The sequence below is a fragment of the Daphnia pulex genome, chromosome 9 (genome assembly GCF_021134715.1).
Source record: "Daphnia pulex isolate KAP4 chromosome 9, ASM2113471v1".
NCBI classification, from domain to species: domain Eukaryota; kingdom Metazoa; phylum Arthropoda; class Branchiopoda; order Diplostraca; family Daphniidae; genus Daphnia; species Daphnia pulex.
In genome coordinates, this window is record NC_060025.1 from 3,544,165 (window position 1) to 3,571,405 (window position 27,241).

The following is a 27,241-nucleotide window of genomic DNA, read 5'->3' on the forward strand; positions in this document are numbered from 1 at the left end:
ATTATTCACGGAGGCTAGAAATTTCAATTGTTAAAAGTACCTGGAAAAGTCCCCCTTGCGACTCTGCGAAAATCTCATCAATGTGGCAACAAATAGAGATCCACACGTTAAAAACTCCCTGCGGTTTGACATTTTTCCCACACCAACGCCCCAAATTCTTTTTCTTTTTTTCAGTCAAATATTTTTTTTATTTGTTTCAATTTTGGAAAAATGTGGACAGGAAAAAAGAAGAGAATTATTTTCGTTTCTTGGTCGTGATCGCCGCATCTTCATTGAAAATCTTGTCGACTGCAAAGGCGTACAGTTGGCGATTGATGAGTTTCAAACGCCCCATCTCGTTTTGCGTGACTTGATCAGACACTTGATGGCCTCCACTGGCGTTGCTGCCCGACAAGGACAGAGCCTCGGCTCCCTGACTCGAGTCGAGTGATTCCATCAAAGGCGGACAAGAAATCAACACCTGGGCGTTTAGTTCATTTTCGGCGCTCAACAGCTGTCCGTCGTGGCGTTTCTTCTCAAATGTGTTGATGATAATCCGCGGATGGAATTTGTCCGTCTCCAAGTGTTTGTATCTGGGAGCGAAAAACGCGTTCGTCAGGGGCCCACGGTGAGCCAGAATACGGACGCACTGGCCGCTGGCTATGTCCCATACCCGAGCGCTACCGTCATCCGAACCTGTTTGTTTGCAAAGAAATGGAAAGATATGTTGTTGAGAAAGGGATTTTTAAAAAAATAATCATTGACCGAGATTGTTTTTTTTTTCTCACCGCTTAGTAAATGGCAGCCACCAGTTGATACGCTCAGGCATGTGACAGCTTTCTCATGGCCGACAAACATTTTCCTTGACGCCGATTCGTCCACCATTTGTTCGACACTGCGGGGAGGATCCAACAAATCTAGTCGGTAAATCTTTCCCTCGTGTGAACCGACGTAGCAACTTTCTTCAGAGTGGTCGACCACAACCGAACGCAAAGGCTTGAAAATGAAGGATGAGGTTTATTATTAGTTGAGAGAAATCTCGTGAAATCGAACCAGTGACATTAATATACCCCATTGAACTGGATGTTGAACAATGTTTTGCCAGTATTGAGATCACGGATTTTGCAGGTTTGGTCAAGCGATACTGAAAATACCAAGGGCTGGATCAGAGATTTTGTCACATGCAGGCCAGTCACCGGCAGGGAATGGTCAGACCAGATTGAGTCTGGTTCACACTCCTGAAATATATAAATGATGAAGAGAAGACGATGGCATTAAGGAAAAAAAATTCACACTCGATATGCTAACCTTGGTGTGCAAAACCGTATCCAAACTCCAGAGCAGAACGAGACCTTCAGCTCCTGCACTTATAAACCGTGAAGAATCTGCAGTGAATTTCACATCAGAAACATTTTGGTAGTGACGTCTCAATGAAGCCACCAGTTTTCCAGTTGACACCTGCCAGATCAGCAACTGTTCACTCAAGGCTCCCACGCAAAAGTTATTGCAAGGTGACATCACCAACACTTGAATAATGCCTGGCATGATCATTTTGGTTGTGATCTGATCTTGCCTGTTCAACGCCCAGACCTGAATTCAATAAGCAATTGGTATATGGAGCATTCACAATCATAAAAATCATATGCATACCTGTATAATTGGTTTGTCCTTCAAAGACGAAAGCAAATAATCGCCCCCGACAATGTTGAGTGACTGAGAACCAGAAATTCCACCCTTAAATGTTCTCAATGTCGTACCAGTGAGAGGTTCCCAAATACAAGTATTCCATAATTGACCCGAACATTCGCTTGTAACGACAACTTCCATTTTCGAAATTCAAATTAATAAACTCTGTACATTCAGTACAATCACGAGAAACGAACGACGTGTTTTTTTTTAAACACACGTGGAGAATAAGACGTCTGCTATTCTAGCCACTCCATCTGTACTTCAGCTGCTTCATCATAAAATCCTGAAAAATTAGCCACCTAGCGATAGAAAATAAAACAGCATGCAACATTTTTTTAAATGAATAAATACGGTAGAGAAAGCGATGAATTACTGGAGCATTTCTTTTACAGCGCTACTGTGTCGATACGAAAACGAAATTAATAGTACCCCGAGATCGACTATTACTAACTGCATATCGTACACATTCACACGAAAATGTCGATTGTTTTCGATTCTGGTGAGTTGGTGAAGAAAGCTTCGGGACACGGGAGCAAACTGGCAAACTGCACATTGTTGTCCGGACAACCTCAAAAATGAATCGAGAAAATCCGCTTGTTAATTATCAGATGGTGTGGTGTAGCAGGTCATCAAACAGAGTTGTTGATTGGCGCGTGTGTTGATAAATAACACACTAGTATAATAACGTAAGAATTGAATGACGATTTGGTGTTGGTGTGTTAACATTTTTTATTCGAATCCAATCATCAATCACAATGTTTTGAGTTTCTCATAAATTTCACAGTACATGAATTCTAGGTCACAACATACGCAATGCCAAATTTGATTTCAGTTAGATGAATGTCGCACAGCAGTCAACGCGTGAATTGGATTAACGGAAAACGGCTGTTAACATCGGTCTGCATCAAACAAATTTGTTTCACCGGTGTAAGAAGTAATACAACCTTGAATACAACATCGAAGGCCGTGTAACTAAACGATCGTTCAGTTTGAACACATTTTACCATCAATCCTTTATTTACAAAGCAACAATCAACGCTATATTGATGAGTCATCAGCAATTAGTAACATTACGGTTTATGCGATTCCATTTTGATAACGGTGGTCGAGCTGTTATTCATAGAACACGAACTGGTGCTTATTGTGTATTTGTTTATTTGCTTATTAATTTTGGGCAGAAATGACCGTGCCTCTACTGGTGGATGGACCTCCCAGTCTTCTATGTTTCCTACAGGCTCATTATTAGGCTGACTGGGTTGACGCTGAGGTTTTTGCGGCTTCGGTTCTTGAGGTTGTCGGAATTTCGACGAAATTGGCTGTTTAGTTTGTTTAGATTCGAATTTCTGCACGGCGTACGTGAATACGGATGCAGCTTGAGGCATTCGTCGGTGCTGGACAAAAGTAGGAGGTGCGGCGGGCGAACTACCTTTACGATCCCAGACACGGGCACCGGTTCTGTCTCGAACAGCAGTGCCACTCTCCATTTGTCGGATCAGAGAATCTTTGACTGACTTGAGTAGAACCGATGTCTGCTCGATGGCCGCCTCGACGGTATTAGTGCTAGAACTGGAGGCTTCTGTTTTGACAACGGACTTGCTGGTGGTGCCATTGGATTCGACGACGACAGACGAGTGATTTGACTGGTTTTCGGTGCTGACTATTTCCGTTTTGACTGATTCTCTCAAAAGATCCGACACGGCATCAAGCACCTTTTCTGTCGGTTGATTTTTAACGACTGGTGATGTGGGCATCGAACAAGGTGGCGATGGCGACATGCCCTTTAGAGATGTAGGCGAAGCGTCCGGCTGCGATGAAGACGAAGCGTCCAGCTGAGATGGCGAGTTGGAGATCAAAAGGGATATTGTTCTCCGGGGGCTATCCGAATTGAGCTGAAATGGGCTGTTGGGATGCGAGTTCCAGCGCTCAACGAATTGTCTCAAATTTACTTTAGCCACTTGCAAGATGTCCGGAAAATCAGCTAATTGCGTTGACGACGAAATCGACGCGTTGTCTAGATTTAGCGGTTGAGGTATTGGTTTACTATGTGGTACTGGAACTGACGAATTAGTCGACTTAACATCCGAAACGGCCGGTTGAGTCATTAGATCTTTTACTTCTGCGGCCGTTGTCGATGAAGTCGACAGATTTTCGTTATTGCGCAGGAAGGGTATATCTTCACTTTTCTGAGTAGCGGAAAATGAAGTAGATGAATAATCCTGTTTGACACCAGGGGCTTCCGGCAATGTTATCGAGTTATTCACTTTTGGGGCCGGCATTGGCTGATCGTCCTGAACGTCTTTATTTGGTATCGAAGGCATAATTTGATTATCTAATGAACAGATAGATGATTGATTGGCCAGTTCGGCATTAGGAACGTCTCGTTTCGTTTTCGAATTCATCCTTTCTTCTATCGTCGGTTTTTCCTGCTGATCTGATGATGAAGTTGTAATTTGATTATTTAGTGTAGGGGGAAGTTTGTCCGGCTCAATGTCGGAGACGGATGTCGGCATTGTTCTTGAATCCATGACTACTACTGCTTCCGGCACCAACGATATGTTGGAGACAATAGGAACTGGTTCGGTAGGCGGAGGCGATGGAGGAGTCGGTGACGTGGAAGTATTAGTTGTAGACGAAGGCTGTTCTTCCTGCTGGGCAGTTGGAGTAACTGTCGGAAGAGGAGGCCGCGGTCTGAGCCAAGGGTGTCTTAAAGACTCGGTGGAAGTCATGCGCTTCCTTTTATCCCAAAAAATATTTGAAAATAAATTAGAATCAACCGTTATGTTTGTAAAAGTAAATTATAATTATAGGAGTCAATTAAAACTCTGATTATAGAACATTAATAAGACCACTGGAGCAAAAGTAGCTCAATTAAAGTTAAAAGGCGAATATAGGTTAACTTACGAAATTTGTTTGACTAAAAGTTTTGAAATAAAATCTTTGGCTTCAGCTGAGACGTCGTTGAAAGCCTCGTCGTCAAAATCGTACTTGGCGATGGTGACGTTGGCCATTGTCTCGACATCCGTTTCCCCCATGAACGGCGATAGGCCAGAAAGTCTGCAATTTAGAGTAGAAAACAGTCAAGTCACCCGTCGCATACAATACGGCTAGCAAAGGCTAATATAGTAGAGAAATGAACAAACAGTCGCCAAATGTCGTAAAAAATTCTCTGAAACCAAATAAACAAAAAAGAAATGCATTCATTCATCAACGAAGAGCACGTCGAAGCAGGCTCAGTAATATCATTCGCGGTGGCGATGTCGAAACGGACGCCAATCGGCGTGTCTCACAGCAGAACGAAATGTGCTGAAGTAGGTCATTTTGGTCTGTTGAAACCGAGAACAAAACCCCCTTTGGCTCGCCTCCAGCTTGAATAAACAGCAATAACAGGGGAGCTTAGACTGCTCTTTAAATTGGCCCATCGTGAATAATAATTTCGCCCTCAACAACCAAAAGAAGTGGCGTTGATATGCATCAGTCTCGAATTCTCGATATACTGTAAATCGGACCAAGGTCGCCTGTCAGCTTTCTGTCTTTGTCGACGACAAAGATGGGGAGAGTCGAAAAAAGAAAACAACAACAGTAAGGGTTTTTAATGAGGAAGTGGTTAGGCGACCAGGAATCGGTATGCGCTGCATGACGTCGATCCGCAAAGGACGAGCTATCTTTGGCATACCCAGCAGGAGACTAAACGGTAGAGAGCCAGAACACACGCCAAGCCTCCGCTAGCTCACATTTAGACGCTGAACAGAATTTAAAAGAAAAAAAAAGAAAGGAAGAAACAAAAAGAATGTAATAATAATTCGACAAGCCGTTTTCTCGAAAGGAGACCAATATATATGACGACAATGGATCGCTAGTCAATATTGCAGGGCGTGTCTACAGGCGACGGAGTTTTCATTTTTCACAACAAAAGGCGAATATAAACAGCTATTCCACAAGACGTGAGATAGAGCGCCCTGGAGTCGAGCGCAACAGTCGGAAATAATTAGTCACTGAATTCTTTGGCAGCGGTCGTGCTCCGTCTCGCGAAAAAAGTTGGCAACCCAAAGTTGAAACGTTTTCGTCTGCGTCTGTGCAACTTTCAGCTTCCTGTTGACACCAGTTCGCTTCAAAAGTAAATGCGAAGAAACGACCACATTTTCCTTAACACTCTTGAATGAATGAGAACGCTATCGCACAGCACTTTTTTAGCTCTTCATTTTTCAGCTTGTCTTTTTCCCCCCTTTTTTCTGGCATTTTCTAAACAAGACATTAATAATTCGAGAAAAAAACCCATTAAGGTTATTAAAAGCTTCTGTATTTCATTTACGGATTTAGCTACAGAAAGAAGGCGTGTGGAATGTCAAGATAAAAACATGTCGGCCGATTTTCTCTCTTTCTTTTCGACATATGAAGTCCAAGTCCTACATTTTGGCTAAATTTGAAGTATACAGAGTTTGCCGAAAACATGACCGCGCCCTAAGGAGGCTTTCGTTGGCTCCGGCAATCATCAGACCGGCTGTTCGTGATTGAAAGAAGCTTTTGGTTTTATTTCCCCTTTTTATTTTGCACGTTTTTTTCTTCGTGGAAAAAGTTCTTTTCCTAGACACTGTCATGGTTTTCTCGCTCGCATAAAAATAAAAAAATAAAAGGTGAATGGGAAAGTGTGAACGCTTCCAAATTGAAACGCCAACCTTAGTTTTCCTAGTCCAAGAAAAACAGAAGACAAACGAGAGAGAATGCATTTCTCGACAATTGAATTCGCCCGAAATGCTCTTTGCCAAGTTTCGGATGGTTTCTTTGACTGATTTTTGCATGCTGAACGTATAATGGCATTGCAATTTTGCTGCGTGAGTCTTAGAATCAACAGCTGAATGCGAATTTAAAAGTGCGAAACGGAAGTTTTGTGACTCACAGGACATATCCGATGATGCCAACGGACCACATGTCTGTGCCGTAGCCGATTAGGTCGAAATTGACTACTTCGGGTGCCACGAACTCGGGTGTGCCGAAAAGGACTTGCAGTTTTTTGGATGGATCGTAGCGACGCGCCAGTCCAAAGTCGATTAATTTGATCCGGTTGCCAGCCCTCGTCAGGCATAGGATATTCTCCGGCTGGAAATTAACATTCAGTTTATAATAACAGCCAGAACTTGTATAGGAAAAAAACACACAATGAAATCAGACAATAAGTGAAGAAAATCAAAACTAACTTTCATGTCGAGATGTAGGACGTGCTGGAGGTGGATGAATTGGATGCCCTCACAGATTTGCCGCATGAAGATGGCACAGGCTCTCTCCGTCAGCACAAAGTCGTCGTCGATCACCCGTTCAAAGAGTTCGCCCCCTTCGATGCTTAGCCGGGCGCCCAGAAAAAGGGGAAAAATGCAAACGAAAACAAATATCAGGCAAGCGTCGTTCTCGGCGGATACCGCTGGCTCAGCTGTTAGCACTCAATCCTTGTCCGTCCGTTTCTCTCCCCCTCCCCAAAACAAAAAAATCAAGAAAAAACAAAAAAAGAACTGCTCCAGTAGTAATGCATGCGAAATTACCTCTGGTCCCCAGTTTTATTATTGAAAAGGGAAGAACGGGGACGACTTACAGTTCAAGCAAAAGACAAATCTCTTTCTTGCCGTCGTCAAAGGCGTCGTAAAGTTGTATGAGTCGGGGATTACGCAACGATTTCATGATCTCGACCTCGCGTTCCACGTTGATCCGGTCGGCCTTTTTGGCCGCTTGGACGAATTTGGCCGCAAGGCGGAGACCAGTTTTCTTCTCTCGACACTTGAACACAGTTCCGAATTTACCTCTGTGCAGACCAGCAACAAAAGCCAACAGTTAGATAACAACAAACAAAGATGAAGGTAATAAATAAAGAGAAAATTTCTATACCGGCCGATTTCTTCTTCCATTTCAAAGAAATCCCGAACATTAAGACCCCTTCGTATTTGGACATCTCGCGATTCAAAGGGCGGCTCGATCTCTATTTTTTTTTTTTTTTTTAAAGGAAGTGAACCACAGTACCACACACATATCTTTAACACGAAACCTATTTGATAACTGATATGGATCACTTACCTCCCACCGGTTCACTTTCGTCTACCACAATCATTTTGTTGTTGGGAAATTTAGTTTTCCTATCGCTCGCCGAATAAATGATCTGTCACCACGCAAAAACGTAAAGCAACAAATCAGCCGAGTTGTTCTGTAAACACATTCAAGGTATGTTGCTGGGCGGCGAAAAAAACAAGGTTCCAACGCTCGTCGTATCTGCTGCTTAACGAACTAAGTCGTACGGTCTGCTGGTGTGTGTGTTGGCGTGATGTTTATCCCGGCTATTCCAAAACCAAGAGTATACATAAGGTGCGTGTTGACGCCAACTCGATCGCGGATGTAAATTCTTTTTTTTTCCTCGCTTTCGGCTGCGCTATAATCACATGGTAGTTAAGCACGAGAGCACTGATTCGTTCCCATCCAGTAGTCACGCGATGTATAACTGAAACCTAGGTGGGACACTTTCCGGATGTAAATTGAATCGGTATCAAGACAACGATCGGGGAAAGGAATGAAACCAAACCGAACCGGGGAATAAGGAAGAAAAAAAAATAAACAAAACAATTCTAGGTTGAATTCAACAAGTCCATTCGATCTCACCAAACACTGGAAGTGCAGACTGAACAACTAAAGAGCTGGGCTGAGTGTGAAGAGTGGAGTAAAAACGGTGGCGGTGGCGGCGACGAGGACGACACGCGCACGCACCCACACACACACTGGATCACGGTGTGCTAAAAACAGCACGGCACACGGTTACGTTTCCCGTCTCATCGCGTGCGCGCTATAGCTGTCTCTCTCCTTTTCCCTTTCTTTCCTTCTCCCTCTCTCTCTCGCTCTCCCACGACTGCAGTTGCATACCGTGCACTCTTCTCGCATTATCTCGTCCGATCAACCGGCTATTTCCATTATTCTAGCCCATCGTGCTGCGTATCAGCTGTACCAGCTATCGATTGAATGATAATTCTCCATTCAGCCTTTGCACAGCCCTTGCTTTCTTTTCTTTTTTTTTCCTGTTCGTTAGATTAAGATATCGGCCACTCTCACATTCCAGTTGGAACAGTCCGTAAACTGGACGATCATTCGCCTAAAAAGAAACAAATAAATACTAGATCGCCTCTCTTTCCTTTCATATATACCCCGTGAGCACATAGAAAGCCCCTCGAAAATAGACACGAAGATTTCTTTCTCCTCTTCTTCTCCTTTTTTATCTTATTCCCTTTTACTCTCCGTTTCTGTAGTAGACCATGGCGACTGATGATACGCGCGCCCGAGAGAGAGAGATGGACGAGAGGCCAGCAGCTTCCGGCTATTTTTGGTCGTTTTGATTTACAGTAAGGAAAAGAAACTGGCGGGTCCTCGTCTCGACCGAATGCTCTCTACTCTCCGTGCGATCGGACAACACGTTCAGAGTTCATTCACTTCCTTCCTCTCGCCAGCACAATGTTCGTTTTTCGATGAGCTTATCCGTCTGCTATATACTCCGCCGTTGATTTTTGTTTCTCTCTCCTGCTTGACTAGTACTACACATCTTTTTGGATTTCTGCGGAAGACGGCACAGTCTACTATTTGCCCCAATTCTTGGTGCGAGTTGAATTCAAAGACATCTGAGCTTTGTTTCGGTTCTTTTCTTTTAGGCTACGTCGCCCAGCCCTCTAGGAGCTCTTTTCAAAGCGTTTGGCTCCTTTCCCAGCTCCGATAGATGCAGCAAGTAGCTAGAGAATGCCAAGATAGACACCACAGTTGTCTTAGATTAAACGGACTTGGGGATTCTTTGGCCAGTAGCCATTCTTTTGTCAGAAAATCTTGGAAGAAAACACACGGGGGATAAAATACGTTGTTTCTCAAACTCCATATTAGATCCTGAAAATCCTTTGATGTGAATCGATCTAGAATGTATGTCGTCAAACTCAAACATCTGTCGAAATCAAGATTCCAAATGGAGAATTGAGTACATACCAAATATTTCTGAATATAAAACAAAACTCGTATTTTGAAAAATGAAAAAGCCTCAAGGGTATAAGACGTCTCCTATAGGATGAAAATCTGTATGATTTCGTGATAAACAACTAGCATGATATTGGTGGTTCCGTATCCAGCAGTGGCCGCAACAATTTCGTTTATGAAGAATACCAAGTTTAAACCTTATTAATAACGGACGAGTCTGTTGTTTCGCAAACCTATTGCGCAAACCTAGTTGCAGAGTGTTTGAACTGGCTGTGTAAGATGAAATTGAATTGAATTAATAGCCTAGTTCATTTCAGATTGATAACACGGTAAGTCATAATTTTTGTGCCTGACGTGCCTGACGTTGGACTTGTTTGCCGTATTAAAAAATTAAAAGATGTTCATCTTAATTTAAAAAAAGATATGACATCAATCTTGATGGCATCATATGAAAGAGTATTAAAAGTAAGTTAAAATAAAATTATACGATGATAGCAATCATAAATTTGCAGTGTTGTCAAAATCTTTGACGATTTAAATCAAAAATGATTTCGATTAAAATCGTTTTCAAATTTTGCGTTTTAGATTTGATTTTTGCGGATTTTTGTGCTAATAAATCACTTTTTAAAATTAACAAGTCAAATTTTGCTTTTGGAGGATTTACTGTTATTTAAAATTTATAAAAATTTGGAATTAACCTTATTTTGTTTTCAAATATAAATCAAATATAATTTAAGAGCAGGCAATCTTTTTAATATGATTTTGATTTTGATTTAAAAAATGATTAAAATAAATAAATATTAATTTAAATAATTTTTTGATAATTTTGATTTATGAATTAAATTGGGATTTAAATTGGGATTTAAATCATTTTTTAAAATGATTTAATTTGATTTAATATTTAGATTTTAGCGATTTTGCGAAATTATTTTATTTCGATTTAAATCACTGCTTCATTTGGTTTTGACAACACTGTAAATTTAATGGAGCGCAGTAGAACATCCTGCGTTGCGCATTCTCCACAAATACGAAAATCTCATTTGTGTCCAATCTGGTGTACTGTCACTACTGTGTCATGGTAAAAGACCCATAAGGAAATTTCCCATAAGGCTAGATCCTCGGTTTTTCAGGTTTTTTTCAAAGTCCTTTGCCACGATAAATGGTGCTGCCACCACGCGTAGCGTTACTGAATCGTGTTGCTTCCAAAAAGGCCTTATGATTAGCAATTTTTTTGAATCTGCAACCAATTGGAAGCCAAGTTGGATTGGAAGCCAGGTTGGAAGAGCGTCGAGCACCCATATCAGATGACGTAGGTTCAAATCAACAGTCAAAATTCATTTTTTATTTTATTTTATTTTCTATATTTTTAAAGCGAAATTGATAGAATTTTCCTACATTCTGTAAAAAATGCGAGTTTTTTCACATTTTTTTTTACAAAATTTGAATTTGTTTTCTTTCGCAAGGACTTAGAAAAAAAACGTGTTCAGTCATACAGTACCTACCGGCGAAATTGGTACAGTGTTCGCCCGCTTTTAGCATGGCGTCTTATGGCGCTTCGCGATTTCAGTTTTTTTTTAAATTAGCAACCTAGTTGCAGTGAGTTTAAGAAGGGCGCGCACAGCAACAGCACACACGGCGGCCAACGGGAAAATAGAAGAAAGATCGCTACTGCATCCATTTGAAATCCTCCTGCCTCAATGGGCCAGGACAATGCCTGACACAAGCTGGGTCATAAGACACTGCCATTTAAAGAAAAGACGATTTTCTTCTTTCGCAGATTCAACTGCCATGCACCAGAAGAAAATTCCGATCTTGAACAGCGTGGCTAGCATGAGGCAGATGTTAAACGCCATCCCAATGCTGATGAGATCTTTGGAGAAAGCCAGCATGATGAACATAAGAGCGCTCCAATCGTACACAAAATGCCCACCGTCCAGCAGGTTCACGTTGACATTCACCCCCACTGTTGAAAAATTAAATTATTAATACCTACGAGAAGGTAAGAATAAATAAATAATTAAATATTTATCCTTTCTTGTCGGTTCCCACTTCATTGAAACGAAGAATTTGTTCGGTTCAAAGTTCTTTGCCGAGGCGGAATACGGCGGCAATGGCGTGAACATACAACACGCGAACCAGAACTGCGAAAACTCGAGCGCATCGAAGGAGTGGACGAGATGGACGGACGAGATGGTGAACCAGGTGGCGGACGAAATGGCGGACGAGGTGGCGAATGAGATGGCGGACGAGATGGCGGACGATATGGCGGACGAGGTTGCGGATGAGCAACTGAGCTTGGCGGAATTGCAGGGCGAGGCAAAAACAGGCGGCTGCTGCAACATGGCAAAAAAGTGATATAAAATAAAAGATACATTCGGAAACAAGATACATAAGATAAAGATACATACATTAAAGTGCAGAAACGGCCCGATGGCGGCGGCTGGGGGGTCGGCGGCGGCGGCGGGGTGGCGGCGGCTTCATTGGCTTTTCGCGGGGCCGGCGTTGGCGGAAAAGCGAAAAGCGGAAAATGGTAATTTCCGAGGTCCAATAAATAGTAATTACTCATCATCTATGTTTTCTTCTTCAGTTAGTCTTTTGCGTTTTGCTAATGTTAACCAGTGGTTAGTTCTAGTTGCAAAATGCAATTCACTTTTTCTAAAAAAAAGAAACAACACATGTACAATTATGACAAAGATGTTGTAACTAAATTAAATTTTTTCAATACCTTTTAAAAGATTAAAAATGTTTTTACACACATCTTTGAATGCCTACCTTTGAGGCCTTATAAGGTTACATTTTTCGGCAATCCTTCTGGCTTCAGAAGACCGTTAAAACTTTTGAACACCAGTACATTAATCGTTTCCCCTTTTTGCCATTATTCCACCCTTCTAAACAACAAAATTAAAACAAAATCGTTATCTGAAATCCAATATTGCAATTTGCAATTATCATATTATCCTCCAGTGACACCATTGCAGCTTTTGCTGTTTGTGGAAACACGAGCGCTATTAACGATTGATTGTTCAGCTCCGTCATCCAGGAAATTTCTTGTTGCGTTCTTGTAAAAAATTACAATTCTTGAAATTAAAAAAAAAACACGAAAGGACGTAAGGATTCAGTTCAACTTGCAGTTCTTTAACGAATGATGTTGAGGCAGTTTTAGAAATAATTTTTTTTTCATGAAAGGGGACAAGTGTAAATTTCTTGCCCACCGATTTTGAACTTAAAAGAAAAATATAAAGTATAGTGTAACGAACGAACTTGAATTAAAATTTTAATCTTTATTTACCTTTTATGATGGATGATTCGTCCTCGATGTCATAAAGAAGGAGATAATGCACTGATCGTCTTCTAATTCGTGTTCGCAATCGATATCTTCTAACTTCAAATATAAAGTTTCGGAACAATATTTTTTTATGAGTAAAATAGTAGCAACTTTGGGTGTCTGTTCAACTCACCTGTAGCACGACCATCAATTTCCACTGATGATTCCGTCGACTGCTTCTTTCTCTTTTTACATGATGAAATGCATCGAATAAATTCCATATGGTCTTTAGCAAAAAAAAAAAAATAAATAAGCCGGATTAGAATATTTTATTGATTGGCCACATTTACTTGGTATGCAAAGAAAACCAATTTAAATTTATTTAAATGATGTGTACCATTCCAAGTTTCTCGTAGACTTAACATTGAACCAATATGACTATAACCTGTAGCATGATCATCAAATTTTAGATAAGGATCAGTCGAGTGCTGCTTCTTATTTTTAGTTGACATGCTTCGAACTGATTGCAAGTGATCTTTATATGAAAATAAATTGAACAGGTATTGGAATATGTAGTAGGAATTCACAACACAATATAGCCAATTGTAGCATTTTGTGGGAGCAAAAATCAAACATCACCTGTAATTTATTTTAAATCCATTAGTTGATTAGATGTTGATTTTACATTAAGAAGGTGTACCATATGGTAACGACTCCCACCATCTAGTCAAGCTTACCACCGTTATTGCAGAAAAGTTGCTCTTGACTGTTGTTAATCCTGTCCTAATCCAGCAAAAAGGGACGCGAGAGATTCAACCAGTGTGGTTTCAAAATAAAAAATCAAATGACTTTAGAAGTCGTTTAGATCGTCTTTACCACAAATTTGATTCTCCTCTTGAAAGACTCGACTTTCTAGACATGGGCAAACAATTCCCCCTTGATTATATAGCATATGATCCTTGTCGGTGTTTTGAAACGATGGATGGCTCTGGATTTTAGTTTTTGGTAACGTTGGGCCAATTGATAAAACTCATCATCTAAATGAAAAAGACATTCTTGAAATAGATTGAATTCAATTTTGCTCTAGGCAACGACTTTACCGCAAAGGACTTCCTTTAATGGATTTAAAGAATTGAATGGATTCTCTCCGACTGATCCAGTCATTTTACAAGACACTTTTCTAAAATATAAAATATGATAATCTTTTACTCTTTCACGTTGCATGTCGCATTTTTCTCTCCCCTTAGCCTAGTCTAGATGGATGTGAGACATACAGGCCCCAACATACGGGCCCAGGCTCGTCCGTTGTAAATTTTTAGACCCGTCAGTCGTTTTTAACGTCACAAGGGCCACCTTTTTTTTATTCCTCTCCTAATGAATGAAACTTAAAAAAACGCGATTTGCACCAGTAGACAACGTTCTAGCATGAATGTTGTTCACCAGAAAAATTCTTCATGAAATGGTTTGATTGGGAAATGTTTGAAGATGGCCCGCGTAGGTGGTTTTGGGCTTTTTTTTGTTACTGCAGAGATCTCATACGCCCGTTTACATTGCACTATTGAAGATTGACAGGCAGTTCTTAGTGTTTTTAAGTTCTCTCGGGGCAATCTGCTGGCGCAAATCATTTGCTGTCCTCACTAATGCAAGGATTCAATCAAGATAGGAAAAATGTTGACAGTATTGAGATGATAATAGACAAGAAAATCAAGGATATGGAACAACGCATGATGGCCAAAATTGAGGAACGACTTGGGCGCTTAGAGAAACGAATGGAAGAAGATAATTTGAAAATGATCTCAATGCTATTAGACCTGAAAACAAAGTGCCAAATAAATAGCACATTATACAAATCACGAATATCTGTCTAGATTTTATCTTAAAAGACAAAAATGTCTAGTTTTTTACGATTTTCAATTCGGTTTGATCTACGATGCCGAACATCTGGTTTATAATGTTCATTCTCCAATTCAACTTGCTAATGATTGTATCTATTTTAAGTGCTCTCTTAACGAATTGGCCTTATTTCCATTCGAACCCTGCTTAGAAAAGTAATGCATATTATACAAAAAAGAGGAAAGCATCTTGCATACTTTTACAAAAGAATGGGAGAATTAAGCAGCAGACCTAGGATGTTAAGGAAATCCAAATATGATAATGTCAATACAATTGGGTTTCACTGTATTAATCCAAAATCTTCACGTGATAACACTTGTAGAAATCCGAAAATTTTATTGTCAAAGAAAAATCTATCAACACACATTCGGCTGTTGGATATTAGTATGTTCTCGAAGAAGAGGATTCCCTTTTAACTTTTTTTTAAACGATTCCCAAGTTCTTCCTAAAAGTCAAAGTGTTTGTGTGTTTGTTTTCTCTGGATGTATCACGACATAAAAAAGTTGGCCAAAAACAGAGATTCGATCAGTGTTTGAAAATGTGTAACTTCCCTATTGAAACTGATGACACTGAAACAAAGTCTTTGCTCATCCCAGTTTTGCACACTAGATCCACTCTTATCACTCAATAACAAATGCGACTTGCTAGAATTTCAACTTTTATTTATTTCATTTCTGTAGATAAAAATAAAGTGTGTACCGTTGAATGAGATATATAATGAAAAAAAATATTAATAATTTTAGTTGTTTTGTTACGTAACAGGAATGTACCGTTTATGTCGCTCTCTTTATATTAAATTATATCTAATTTTTGTATTCTAGATGGTGACTATACACGAATGCGTACCAAAGATGGGCCGAATTGGTGGAAGAATCCATTCAGACGTTTGATGACCAATGTCTTACGCATCACTGGGAGGAGCAAGGTTTTATATACTGTTCAAAAACGAATTAAGAGGATTGATCAAGATCAATTTTATGAAGTCCAAGTCGAAAGTGCTATGCCATCTACAGTTTTTCGTCGCCTTCTTAAAAAATGGAACGGGCGAGACCATCCAGCGTCTCAGATCCGACAGCGGGATCAAATATGTGAATGTAGTGACTTCAAAATGGACGAGCGCAACGTATACCTCTGAGAAGAACGGAACATTGGAAAGGGTAAACAGCATGCACGCGAAATTCGATGCTTGCCAGTAGTGCTGAATTTGGGCAGAGGCTTTCAATTGCGACTGTCTACAATTGAAAAAGGATTCCATCAAGCTCAAGGATCAAGTCACCAATTGAGATCTTGAACAACTGGAAGCCAAATGTATCACTCATCAAGAATTTTGCATACAAGACCATATCCCACAAAAGAAGAGGAACAAACTGGAGCCAAAATATTTCGAAGGAGTTAGGGTTGGTTTCTGTAAAACCACGAAATGGTAATAATAATAATAATAAGTAGAGACGTTATTGCCAATGAACAATTTTGAGATTTTAAGGACATCTCAAAGAATTTCCTATTTTTTAAGCTGACGTAATCTCCTAATGGATTGTCACCCGAAGAAGACTTCTCAAAGAATAAAGCTGAGACCAAAACTTTCATGAAATCTACCTTTGATTTGTTCATTAAACAGGTAACTCTAAGTTTTATTTACAATCCACTTATCTCGCATGAAATATTCTTTTGTCTAACAGTTCGGTCAGTGTGAAGCAAATTTGATTTCTCAAACTACTTGCTAATCAAGGTCGATCGCATGGAGTTTAATCAAAATAACGAGCAAAATGGACAGCTATCTGAAGTAATATATGGTTCTCAAGCCAACAACGAATGCATGGAGTGTGATTACAACGCTGATACGATGGGAAATCTCGGAAACCCTTGAAGAACAACTCGGCAATCGCATTGATCTTCCGCAAGAAGAGGATCAATTCCCTAACGGAACAGGAACGATAAATCAAAACACAAATCCTGATCCAAATGAACGACCAGAACCCAGCATAAGAACAAATTGCTGGACAACGATTGACGGTCCCTGCCTTGCCAAAACCTGACCAATTACTACCTTAATAGGCACACATGGAGTGTGTTTATTTTCGGATGACTTCAAATGGAGAATATACTATTCTAATTATCTACGTCGAAGACGGACTGGCATACAGCAACAGACCCCATGTACTTTCAATTTTACACTTTATGGCGATATCGACTTTTGAGGAATCAAACGGCAACGATAAACTTCGATAACGCAAGTGCAAGATGTATCATCAAAGATCCTGAAAAACATCGTAGAAGTAAACACATAGCCGTCCACTATTTTTCGTTCGCGATCAACAACATTCATTTCTTAAACTTTATCCCGTCAAATTACAAACTGAATATTTGTTTCCTTTTTTGTAACTCTTATGTCAGATTGGTATTTTGTATTGTACTGAAAAAAAAACAACGAGCAAATAAAAATTAGACAAAAATCAATATACCTATGTTGTCCAGGCACTACAATTGTTCCTACTCAACTCACTAGTTTGAATTGAACCATGATATATGTTCTTTGTTTTCGATCTACGGCTCTGAATGCCGTCTTTCATTCTATATTGTATACTACTAAACTTTATTTTCTATAAGAGTCTTTTCGAGAGTAATCTAAACATCACGCTAGGCTGCTTAATCAACGAATCCGTCAGCAATTCCTTCGACACGAACAAACTTAAGATAAAAATTCTTCTCGACTGTTAGTCGAGACAGAGCGGCAAGCAGTTCTTGGTCAACATAAAGCGGCAATTATTTCTCGAGCAATAAACTGGAGATAAGAATATTATCATCCAAGAGTTTCTTTGCTATTGATTCTGTGGAAGAGCGCCAAACAAGGCAACAACATCAGGCAGGAATGGCAACTGATAGCAACAGAGAACCTCCTGAAGAGCAACGAGCTAGGTTTCAAGCGCAGGCATTGTGCAAGAAATCTCTGCGGAAAGATGAATCGGGTGCAGAGGAGTCAGCTAGGCTTCGTGAAGAACAGACCATGCTGCAAAATTATCTGGGAAAGTCGGAGAACTTCAAGATCAATGAGAGTGAGAAGATCAAGAGATGCGAGCCAGAAATACGGTTGAACATTCCAAACTTTTTCTAATTGAAACCGAAGAAAAAGTAACTTTTCATCGCAGATGTAACTTGAGCGCAACCGAGCAGGAATTCCAAGAACACATCGAATGGCTCACAAAGAAATGGAGGACTAGGTTCACTTGCTTGACTCTACGCATCACTGTTTACAAGGCAAATATACAAGCAATGTCAGGTTGCTGTTGGGTATTGATGCAAAAGTTAGGTGTTATGCTTCGAGAGAAGAATCCGCACTCCTTGATTAACCAGACCATGCGTTGATTTCTTGAAGAAGAATACGTTCGCCGCCAAGCCAAAAATCTTCCTCATTACACTATCGCATGATTATCACTTTTAATAGAAGAAATGTAGAATACCTGCACTAAAACTAATCGACAGCTCAAGAGATTGCTGTAGTTTTCCTTACCTCTGGTCGAGCTCCACCAGTTCCGGTCAGCGACAGAAAATTAAGCGACATCACAAAAGCCGATGTGTGATCCAATGTGTTATCCTCTGCTATTACACAACGTTGAAGGCGGTTGGCATACCAATATGCCTTATACTACCACCAGTAATAGGGGAAGAGATGAAGTGGCAGCAACTGCAAAATTTTTGATGAGGATGAAGAGGAGCAGATTAATCCCCATGTAAGCCAATCCTTTAGTGTGTTAATTCGTGAAGAAATGGCCGCAGCTAATGGAAATACTAAGTTTGACAACGAGGAAGACGAAGAAGAGGGACTGGTAGTCGAGCAGAACGACGATCTGCAACCCAACAAAAAAAGAGTCCCACGCTTAATAGTTAGGCAAGTAAGAGCTAAATCGTGTTAAATCTTCGGTTACTTTATTTACGTTATGGCTAGGCACCCTCACTCAAAAATGGTATCATTGACTCTTACGTCAAGATCGAGGCAAAAAGAGTGAAATACATCAGAGAAAACCAGACAGAGCTGCATGTTGAGAAGAAAAGCGGTCTGATGGATTATGTCAATAAACGAGAAGGAGAGAAAATATGTTGGAATTAGAGAACTAAAAAAGTGAAATAGCGTTGTATACTTGTGTGTAGTATAAGACAAGATACAATACACGTTCATTATTTAGCAGAAATGTCAAGTAAGAAAGAGAGATGTTAATTAACAGTGCGCAGCAAATATTAGATACAACCAACTTCATCTTTGCCATCAACATGGTGGTAATTGCAATTAAACATATTTTTTATTTTCCCGAGAGAAATCTTGGCAGGACATGCGTTACGTCAGTGCCCCAGAATTCGCCGAAAGAATATTCAAGTTTCCTCTCAGAAATCGTTTCCGTTCATGTCACACGACTAGCCCTACGTCACTATTTGAACAGTTTTCATCAACAACACCGTGTGTGTACCAGAAAGCGAAGAACAAAAAAATACAACAAAACTTATCCTAGTCCAATATTGCTTCTTGTTCCTCATTAGATGTTTAGCATTAGGTGTAGCAGGTTGTGTATCATGCCCCATGTCACCGAAAAAATAAGCAATATATTCACAAACAATAAACTCACGTGATTAAAAAGTCACGTGAAGTCAAGTGTACTTCTACACTACCTTTTCGAAAATAATAGCAGACTACCAACAATTGGTGTTCCCAACCACAATTTCTTCAGGGTACATTTTTTTCCCAGATTTAAAAATAAATGTCAATTAGACAATATTTTATGTCTGAAAATATTAATTTAAACATATCAATATTTTTTTAACGTCGTGGGACTCTGAAGAGAAATTTTTCGTTTTGCTGTGTGTGGACGCTTTTGTTTCTCGTTTCCGAGTATAAGCTTAGTAGTATAAGCTTAATTATGAATTCCCTTTTTCAGTTGTCTTTTATAAGAGTTCACTGTTGATGGGCTTGGCTTCGTGCATTTCGTGTAAATGTTCTCTCTTCTCGACTTCTTGTTCATGTTTTAACCCACTTCAAGCTGTCTTCAGAGATTCTTCCTTCCTTTTTTCGTTGTTCCCTTCTTTCTAGACTTCCAGACATTCCAAAAATTTCAACCATTCCAGATGGTGTAAATTGATTAGAACTGATAAACTTTTACTTCCTCTTTGGCGCAATATACTATCTCACCATCTATGGAATCATCTGTTTGTGGTGCTACACATTTTTTTTATGGAAGCAACTGCTGTTATTAAGAGCACATACTAAATGAAAGCAGCTTTACTCATAAAAAAAAAGAAGTTGGGTCTTGTCAAATCTCATCGGATTTTTTAATCTGGCGAAGAAAAAGTTATTTAGAGATTATGATTTAGAGTTGTTAACTAAAATGTAAAAAGTAATATTTGCCAAAGACCTAACGTGGTTTCATTAATTTATTAGAAAACTGCAAGACGGAACACCAGCTGAAACAAAGCATCTTTGAAACACTGTCTCCTATGTGGCCACTATGATTCTTCGTTCTATCAAAACTTCCTTGAGCTGACTTTATCGTTCAGGGAGTAAACGATTCGTTGTTGGTTTTTTGGTTTTAAAGATTCATACAACTGTACTATGTTTCCGGTTTTCGTTTTTGCCAATCACAATCTTTCTGGTTTCAATAAGGCTGAAGCCAGGTGATCTACTCTGTCCCATCCTTCGATACCTCTAAAATCCTTAGCTTGCTTGGCGTCTTCTTCGTCGTCGTGATCAGATTCATTATAATACTTAGACAAAACCACATGCTTTTTTAACGATTCAGAAGTGAATTACATTTCAGGATCTAGGCTTTCTTGTTCACTTTGGTCTTGGTTATCGATAGTTTCTTCATTCGTCATGTCTTTTTCTATCTGTTCTTCTATATCTTCCGTAATACCCCCAAAAAAGCTCATCCGAGTGAACCGCAGGTGGATGGTAGTTGAAATCCGAATGCTTTCAAAGACATGGTAGTCAAACGACGAATTTTTTGTTGACGTTGGGGCATCTTTAGCAGCAAATTGAGCAAAAACGCTTGAAATTGAATATCGTTAGCAGCAGTTCCTATGGGTACAAAAACCAAAAGTCAATCTATGAAATTTAATTGATGAGCTAACATTTTCATTATTTTTCTGGATGTGCGTATCTGGCATAGAACTTTTCAAGTGGCAATACAGACTATTCTCACCAATAGACAGGAAGTGATGAACGCCACTTTTTTCAAGCCTTGAGGGGTTCTTGAGTACATTCCGCGTGATACGTGCCTCACATCCATGACTCCGTCTCCAAAATTTGGAATTCTTAGAATGTCCGTTGATATGTTTAACGAAGGCAGTACACTTTTAATGAAATGGATTGTTTTTTCTATCCTTCAAAGTTCTTCTTCGACAATGTCGAGCCAGTTATGATTTCATTATTCTTTTTTGACATTCTCGGGGGATTCTTTATTACCGTTCTTATTTCATTTAGCCTTTCGTAGAACCTCAATATCAGATGGTTCCCACTCGAATATGGCTGCCGATATTTTCTTCATGGTACCATACAAAGGATAAGATTCAAGTTTTTCTGCCTTCTCCAAATTTATCTTCCGATATTGCTCAGCTTCTTGTATTTTAAAAACCTGGTAAGATTATACTAATAGTCGAAGAAGAAGCTGATCAAGCAAAACACGTATCCTGTACTACAACCTGGACAACGAAACAACTGGAGGAAGAAAGAAGCAACCTGATGCAGTGGTGTCAAAAAACAAGTTTGTTTAGTTGTTTTCTACCATCCATTTCTTAGAAATGTTTTCTGCTTATTATTATTAATTTGCAATACGAAATAAAACTTGGCTAACCAAAAAATGAAACCATTCGCAAAAAACAATCGAAAATTCTGTCGTTTCCCATATCAAAACAAACAACAGAAATGATCGTACAAAGGCTAAAATTGATACGTTTAAAGTCAAACGTCGCTAAAACCCTGAAATTGAACAGTGTTTTCTAGCATTAATCTACCATTCTTTTTTTTAAATAAGGAACAGAATATTTAAATAAATTGGAACAAGGCTGTTGTTAAACGAAACCATCTCTCGTCTCACAGTTTTCAACTAATTGACGACTGCAGGCATAAATTTGACAAGTTGTCAATTCTTGAATATTCAATTTTTTTCAACCAGATTCTGTAAAGATTTTTAAGATTTCGAGATGTAGTCAACGGACTTTCTTGATTGTAAGATCGATTCTACTAGAAATTAGAAAATACCAAAAGCTTCGAAATCTAATTTGGAATGGGAGGAAAGAATTCTGGATTGTTTGCTGGTAACCATTTGGGCAAAGACAGAGGCTTGGAAAAACAACAAAATGGGGCAAATTTGTGGACAAAATTCAATAATTTCCCTCTAAATACAAGGCAGTAGAAGAATACGTGAGAGATGCGCTTGTGGGAGTGTCGATAGCATGTAAGTTTTTCAATCTTTGCATAACCAATGCTACATTATGATTATTGGAAAGAATCTCAAGACGAGCAGAACCAACAATATTTTTCAAACAAAACTGCCCTCTAAACATTTTAAAGCACTAGTGGTACCCCCCAGAAACACCAATTACAATGAATTGTGATTCACCTTTCTTATTTTTCTCTTCACGTGCGCTGGGAGGGGTAGTATAAGAGCAGCGGCTACAGCAAGCGTCTCTTCTGCACTTCAAAAAAGATATACAAGAATAAGAAGAGGAGGAAAAACAGAATAAAACAGACGAATAGCATAGGAAAAACCAGATAAAACGTTGAGAAATGGGTAAGGAGGGACGAGCTGCAGTGGCCGCTGCTGATTATGAAAAGGTTCAACAGAAGCAGCTATGGTCCAGCCTTACTTTATTACATACTTACACGAACCTTGAATGTAGCAAGCAAGAAGAAGAATTAAGAAAGAAAAGAGAAGAGAGAGAGCGCCGCATTTCTCGTCGCAATCAATTGCTGGTGCCAATGCCAATGCCTCCAACTTCTTCTCTTCTTAAGTCGACGATGGGTCTATTTTTTTGTTTATCATTTTCTTTCATTCGTTCAGCCAAACGCTAGCCGAAGAAAAAGAAACGACTACATAAATAAAACTTTGTTGGATGCAAAGAATATTATTTATGTTACGAGCACCCCCCTTCCCAAAAAAAAAGACACAAGAATTTTGTAACGAGCCCTCTCTCCCCTATTCTGGGTGTTGAAGACTTAAAATTTTACAGTGAATCTGTTACCCACCCTATTCTGACCCTATTCCAATGCAATGTACTTATAAACCTTGTGGTATACGTTAGCTGTAGGCTTACCTGTTTTTTTATATATTGTAACGGCTAGATAAATAGCCTTTAGTCGAATAGCATAGCACGTTACGGAAGCACGCAGAACAGACCCAAACAGAAAGTTTCAGGTACTACCGCCAGTTAGAACATAAAAGAACATTCAAGCCATACAACCGGGATCAGTCTATTGTATCGCATCACGTTGTATACCATGTGTCCCTCTCAATACAATATTTCTATCCATTGTTAAACTTTTGATCCTGTGTATCCGCACTGTTCCGGGGCAGTTCGACTAGTGGCGATACATCACTGACTTTGTGAATTTAAAAACAATTCGGGAGAATTTTTTGTTAATTTTAGTTTTTATAAACTGATGGGATATTCTCTCACTTTCAAACTAAAAAAAAATTGTGTTAGTAAAGTTGCAAGGTATCGCAAGGTATACTTAAATCATACGACATCTTATCTCTTTTTAGTGCAATAATTTATTGTCACCAGTGAAATCACGGGGTGAAGAAATAATTAAAATTTTATCATAGGACTATTAAAGAGGTCCGGTATTACGGTGTAATAGCGCAATTGTGGGACTTATTTGTAATTACATTATTTCAGCTGACAACACAGCAGAGAATAGCCGATCTTGAATAACGCAACAACTAGCAAAGGGAAAAACGCCATCAAAATTTTTTTTCTGCGACAAGTGGTAGTAAGGATATCCATCAGCATCACACAGCGAAGGGTCAGGGGGCCCAGCTGGGAGGGGGGGGGTGATGGGTGGAACAACGGGGGTGAATTTTGTAAACACCCCAGAAAATGCGTGTTCTTGTATAAGTTGCGCACCGTGTGTTAAATATACCAGGAGGATAAGCTCTGGGATGGAGTGAGCTGCCCGTGCAAAAAATAAAGGAGTAAAAAAATAAAGAATAATTATTGCTTTTGGCAAGCTAGTTTTGCACTGTCTGGTCTCTATATGGTGGAACCCAACTCTTCGGTAACATTGCGTGCCAGTTTCCGCAACAATTCTGCGTTATAATGATTAACCGAAACCATCGTTATGCATAACTTTAACGTAAACTGTAAAACAATGTTATTCTTTATTGCTAGCAATTTGCTGTGCGAACAATGTTTCTCACTAATCGGGAACTTCATAACAATTTTATTTAGTAATCATAAAAACCTTAAACACTATCAAATACACCGACAAAATAATACCAGTCAAACTAGTAACAAGTGTTTGAAGCATAATTCTAGTTTTGGTTTGCTTAGCGTGGCTCTCTCGGACAACTTAACGGCCAAAAGGCAATTTAGCTTACTTATATATAAGATTTAGCTTAGGCTAACCCATATACAATATGAAAATGAAAAATAAACCACATACTTATGAGTCAACAACTCGTTCTACTTTATATTCATCAACGGGTTCATATCCAACGTCACAGTCTGGCGGTTTATTGATATCGTTAATTTGGAAACAAACAGAATCAAGATGAAAAATCATGCGTTAAATGTATTTACGACCGTAAAGCCATTTCAGAAAATGGGCGTGCAATGTTATTTATTGCTCTGATTTTGTTGCAAATGTTTCGGAAATCATACAAAGCGGCACTTACGAAACAAGTGGATTTCTCAAAAAAGTGTGGGTCGACAAAGAAAAACAATTCCCTGTGCAGAGTCTGATATGCTTATCAACTTCCATGCACATGCCAAAAATCAGGACGTCAGTATATGCCCAGCGTTCCCACCTGTAAAAAGAATTTGTGAATTATTTTGTGTTTATTGAAATCTTTGACTAATCTTTGAATTTTAGTGGTGATGCCGGATATGGGTGTTGGATCAATTGATCCGCAGCCAATAAGTTATAATGTGAGACTTTCTTGTTAGTGAGAAGCAGTTAAACACAAAATTGAAAGCAAAAAAGTTTACATTAGTTCACGTCCCAGCTGATGGATAGGAATCTAATGCTGACTACTAATTCTTCGGTTCATGAAAATTTAGGAATTTCGTTTTTCCTTTTTATAAATTTTTGTGTTATTTTTGTTGTTGTATGCTCTGTCCCATCAACTTTTCGGAAACATGAAGAAGAATGAGTTTTTTTTTCAAAGACTTCAACGAGACTGATGAATCATTTACTGTGCACGGTAATTCGTTTTGTTTCAATTTTTTTATTTACTAGTATTTGGCAAATGATAAAAACAGTAAAAATATCTTCTATAACCAGGCTGTTATGGTGGGCATGACGCAATAGCTTCGTTCGCAAAAGTGTTAATGTAATGTTATTTAATCTTGTTGTGGCTGCACCAAAAGGAGGTAAGTAACCATCCAAGATGGCAATCTCGGACCACTAGGGAAAGGATTTCGAAACAAGTTTTTTATAGTAATTAAAACATATAGAATTAAAATACTACATAATTACTTAAGAAAAAGAATGTTTTTGAAAAAAAATAAATCTAGCTATTCCAATGAAGTTATTTTCAGTAAATCCCAATAATAGCTGAGTAAAATTATATGAAATGCAGGAAATCTGGTATATTTTATTGTAATTATCAGCGAACTTCGCGTAATCGTAAGTGGAACCATTTCCATCTTCGATCAGATAGATGTTTTTTTTTGGGGGGGGACACTGTTAACGATGTCTGCGACTGCCTAGAACCAAGACTATCTTTCACTTTCACAAATCTGTAGCACAATGTAGTCTAATATTTAAAAAGTGACATTTTTTTTCAAATCACAACACTCACAAATTTTTATCTATCAAACTGACGACTTTTTTTCAATTTTTCAATTACATCACAAATTTACGTAAGACGTGAACACTGCAGACTGCACTTTGTTTTACTTTCTCAAGTGAGCGTTTTTAGCTTTTCTTTCCAGGACTCAAGCATAGACTGGTGGTTACGTACGTTACGCCGCCGTCCCAACAATAGCGCCCCACGAGGAAAACGACCCACACAAAATTAAACGCACCGTGACCAGCCCTGAACCCTAACGTTTACTTTAAACCGATTAATAGTTAGATGATTCATTACTGTCCAAAATGGACGGAATTAAAGATATACAAGATTTGCTTTCCCAACCAATGATACGGACGATCGCTGACGCGGCTATGCAATTCTTACAGGGAATTGACAATCCACAGCCATCAGGTAAAATCTCCAAAGCCATATTACCCTACCTGCCTATTTCTGTATGCCTATAATTGTAGTTGTTTCTTTTCTCACAGGAATTTCACCTGTCCAAACTCCATTTGAGAATCCTGGCATGAATAATTTCACAACCAACTTGGGTCCATCTCAGCAACCACCAGGCATCAAAATTTATGTTCGATACTTGCTTTATGATGTATGCCTATAACTATAACTGTTCCTTTCTCAAAGAAAATTCACCAATTCCAATGCAAAATCCTGGCATGAATCCTATCACAAACAACTTGGGCCCATCTCAGCAACCACCAAATATTTACACACTAAAGCTACGGAATACTCAAACGTTTCCTTATGCCTTTAATTGTAACTGTTCTTTTCTCACGGGAAATTCACCAATTCCAATTCAGAATCCTGGCATGAATCGCTACACAAACAGCAAGTAAACAAGAAAAACTAGTTAGGTGGCACTGCGGTTACGTTACCGTTGCCCATTTTTTTAATAAATGATTTTAGTTAACAGCTTCAATTGTTAAAAAAGGATATTTTATTTTTATAATTTTTTGGTATAAACACTGATGTTCTCAGAATTTATTCAATATTCGTACGTGATATAGGCATAATAAAGTCATAGGGTTTTTTTGTATTGGTTTTCGAATGATGAAGTGAATGAATCGAGCGATTTACTTAACGAAAGATGAATAATAATAAATTAAGAGGACCGTATCGTCTTTGGCCTGCAAACACTCAAGTTCTCTTGGTTGGTTGGTTGGTTAGTGGATTGGTGCCCTGCTGCTGACGATCAGTCGCAGCAAATGGTCCTCTAGTTGAAGACCTTCCGCACTGGCGCTGCTGGTTGCTTACTTTGGCGAGGCGGGGGAGAGAGGTATTAAGGAGTTGCGTTGTGGATGTACAGGCCATCTAGCGGTCGAGGTTTGGACTGTGCGTTTCAAGCTTGTCGGCTGGTCCGTAGCTACGTGTATACTGGTCGTTCAGTACTACTTTTAAGCTATAAAAGTGTAAAAAG

General features: G+C 39.2%; 2 protein-coding genes across 2 annotated transcripts; both read right to left on the reverse strand.

The window, feature by feature from the left end:
- Window positions 1–235: 235 nt before the first annotated feature.
- LOC124202919 (WD repeat-containing protein 18-like) lies at window positions 236–1,806 on the reverse strand. Its single transcript, XM_046599425.1, has 5 exons — window positions 1,630–1,806; window positions 1,288–1,569; window positions 1,050–1,217; window positions 768–975; window positions 236–675 (listed from the first exon to the last, which is right to left on the reverse strand). Exons 1-5 carry the CDS (start codon window positions 1,804–1,806, stop codon window positions 236–238), a joined length of 1,275 nt encoding a protein of 424 aa, XP_046455381.1.
- A 573-nt stretch (window positions 1,807–2,379) lies between these two features.
- LOC124201827 (probable serine/threonine-protein kinase DDB_G0284251) lies at window positions 2,380–8,538 on the reverse strand. Its single transcript, XM_046598068.1, has 8 exons — window positions 8,302–8,538; window positions 7,726–8,162; window positions 7,540–7,630; window positions 7,250–7,456; window positions 6,861–7,002; window positions 6,563–6,762; window positions 4,570–4,722; window positions 2,380–4,401 (listed from the first exon to the last, which is right to left on the reverse strand). The coding sequence occupies exons 2-8, from the start codon at window positions 7,757–7,759 to the stop codon at window positions 2,739–2,741; spliced, it is 2,490 nt and encodes an 829-aa protein (XP_046454024.1). The 5' UTR covers window positions 7,760–8,162; window positions 8,302–8,538; the 3' UTR covers window positions 2,380–2,738.
- Between the last annotated feature and the right edge of the window lie 18,703 nt (window positions 8,539–27,241).